This window comes from Sinocyclocheilus rhinocerous, unplaced genomic scaffold (genome assembly GCF_001515625.1).
Source record: "Sinocyclocheilus rhinocerous isolate Xijiao unplaced genomic scaffold, SAMN03320098_v1.1 scaffold28219, whole genome shotgun sequence".
In the NCBI taxonomy this organism is placed as follows: Eukaryota; Metazoa; Chordata; class Actinopteri; order Cypriniformes; family Cyprinidae; genus Sinocyclocheilus; species Sinocyclocheilus rhinocerous.
Window position 1 is genome coordinate 13,738 of NW_015648312.1, and position 3,097 is coordinate 16,834.

Consider the following 3,097-nt stretch of genomic DNA (forward strand, 5'->3'; position numbering starts at 1 on the left):
TTTTGTTGTTTTTTTTTTTTTTTTTTTAATCGTTTTTTTTTTTTTTTTTTTTTTTTGTCTTTTTGATCAACAGCCCCCATGGAAGAAAAAAAAGAAGAAAAAACAGAGCTTAGAAAGTGACTCTAGTATCTGTGAGAGAACTAATTACAGGTGCATCCTGTCAGGCAGTGTTACTACTGCCTTGTGAGGTGAGAGCTGCAACACATAGCAATATTAAGCATGTAAAGTAAATGTGGACAGTATTTACACGTATAGTTGACAGTTTCACAGCTGGCCTCGTATGCTGCAGCGTTATTTTAAACGTTAATTCACACCCTCTTGTTGCGCTGCTACTGCAGTGATGTCATTCTTTGTGCAAAGGGTTAAAGGAATAGTTCACCTAAATGAAGCGAATAGCTGTGTGTTCTTAATAAGCAAATCCATCAAGATGTTTTTAACTAACAAACATTGCAACTGGCTAAAATATGAGTCCTCTATCCATAACATTATTGCCTCTCCATTGAAAAAGTCGTCTCATCTGAATCAGGAGAGAAATATGCACAGCTCAAGCACTGTTTACAAGTTACAACAGTTCAAAACAGTCCTAAACAAATATGTAGGGTAATTTTGATGTGAGAGGACAAAAGGAGGAACTCAAGGATTTTTATGGACTGGTATTTTGGCCAAAAGTGACGGTTTAAAGTTAAATGCCCTTTCAATTTCATTGAAAAGTTCATTGATGGACTGGAGATGTGTGGATTATTGTTTATTATCAGCTGTTTGGACTCTCATTCTGACGGCACCCATTCACTGTAGAGGATCCATTGGTGAGCAAATGATGTAATTATTGTCAAATGATGTAATTTCTTCCCATGAAGAAACAAACTCATCTACAGTGGGTATAGAAAAAAATCACCCCTCTTTAAAATGATCACATTTCGTTGCTTTGCAGCATGAAATGAAAATGGAAACGGAAGATTAAAGTTTTTGTTTTATACAGCTGTATTTACTCAGTGCAACTTATAACATCCAAGTGAAAGATATAACACCAACATGTCAGGAAAAAACAACAAACAGAATCACTGAGTTGGAAAAAGGATCACCACCTTGTGTCAGTATTTTGTTGAAACACCTTTTTACTTTAACGGGGTTGTTCACTGTTTTTTTTCTAGGCTTGATTGTGTTTATGGGGTGCAGTCTAACATGTGTTAATGCTTCGTTTTAAAAAAAACACATTTTTCAAATCATTTACCTTTATTCCACACCACTCTGTCCCTTCTCTGAGAAACGCACTGATCATTTCCTGCTTTTATGAAGCCCCACCCTCAGAAATAGGCGATGGGCTCTGATTGGTTAGCTAGCCCAGTGTGTTGTGATTGGCTAAACCGCCTCTAGTGTGCGTCTAACCTACTGACAGTTTTGTCATATTTATTTATCCATTCCAAGCCTAAACCAGCCAAGGTGCCAGCACAAACACTTTCAGCAAAATATTGTTTATCAGTATTGACCAAAATTCCTCCATTTCAGGCCCCAGAAGGAAAACAGCCTATAAATAATAGTTCGTTTAATAAAGCTTTTTCATTAAATAACGATCTGTTTAAAAATTAGACAAATTTCAAATCATTGTGTAAAATTAGCTACAGGACCCCGCCTGCCCCACCAAATAAATTGACCACACCATCCCCCCGAAATTGTTTACAATTCGACCAGTGTGTGTGTGTGTATGTATGTAAATATATATATATATATATGCTCATTGTTATTTGAAAAGCTAAATGTTCATGTATTTCTCAGTAACGCAGCACTGTTCTACATTGTCACTTAACCACTTTTTTAAAATTATTATTACTTATTCATTCTATGGCCAACTTATGAAAGTGATCCTCTAATTTTTAAAAAAGTTTCCAAAGGTGGGTTTTAGCAGCAAAAGAACCTTTTAGTGAACAGTTCTTAAAAGAAAATTTTTCCTTGAGTGAAGAACATTTTAACAACCTAAAGAACCTTTTTCCACTATAAAGAAAATGTTGTTGAATGGAAAGCTTCCATGAATTGACTAAGGTTCTTCACAGAACAATAAATGCCAATAAAGAACCTTTATTTTTAAACAGTGTAGTGCAAAATATTAAAAATACACATTGAGTAGACAGAGAAAGTGTAAATAAAAATATTTAAAGAGGACTATTTAACTTACAAGAAGGAACCATATCCTCCTCTTTGGAGAGTACTGAATCCAGGATGCCTTGACTGATGTCCCAGTTTTGCCAGATAGGCAAAGAGAGTCTTCTGGCCAGATCTTCTGGATCATTATAAAAAACGTCACGCAAATGCTGCTCTCCATCTTCACCATCCTTGTAGAGAGACTGGTAATACTGGGTGGAGAAGACATTGGCCTCGTGTAGCTCTCTGAGAAGCTCGTGCAGTAGGCTAGGGCTGACCTGTAAAGCTTTTCTCACCTGAGACAGTACGTCCTCAAATGGAACCATGACTGCACAGCAGGCGCGAGACATACTCATTGCAATGCTTCATTTCCTCCTCGTCATACTAAAGCCAATTATCTATGCTTTTGTTCCTGGATGGATAAAAACCCTCGGCAGATTCCATTTGTCTGCTTTATAAAACACTGTGTTTAAGGACAACCAGGTCAGGTGAGGACAGTTTCGCATGTACTTTTTCCAGAAGAAAACTAATGGCGCTAATGTCCTGTGCATGGACGAATCATGAGACCACATCTCCATCTCACTTCTCCTTTGTTACTAGGAATTAATATGGAAGAGATTATATATACATGCCATGAACAGATCCCAACCCCTACTACTAATACCATAAATGAAATGCTTCCATATACTGAGCACAATGTGTTCCCATCTTCTGAAATTAATATATATTGTGATATACATCTGAAAAATAAAAAACACTGTTTTTGCAGGATACGGAGGTAGGAAGACACCAAGACACAACCAAATACAATATTCGCCTAACAATTGTCTACTGAGGTCAGTTTATTAAGGCAGCATACAGTAGATGTTTTTCGCTAACTAAGATACCCCACAATCCTGTGTGTGCAGTTCTGAAATTGGTGTAAAAAGACCACAAATGGCATGTGATGAAGCAGCTGAAA

The 3,097-nt window shown here is 36.9% G+C and overlaps 1 protein-coding gene across 1 annotated transcript in view; it reads right to left on the reverse strand.

The window, feature by feature from the left end:
* Positions 1 to 2,532, reverse strand: part of LOC107709713 (uncharacterized) — a 15,105-nt gene extending 12,573 nt beyond the window's left edge. Inside the window, exon 1 of the mRNA XM_016514306.1 lies at positions 2,171 to 2,532. Within this exon, the coding sequence (XP_016369792.1) occupies positions 2,171 to 2,492 (322 nt within the window). The 5' untranslated portion in view covers positions 2,493 to 2,532. The remainder of the gene's footprint in view (positions 1 to 2,170) is intronic.
* Between the last annotated feature and the right edge of the window lie 565 nt (positions 2,533 to 3,097).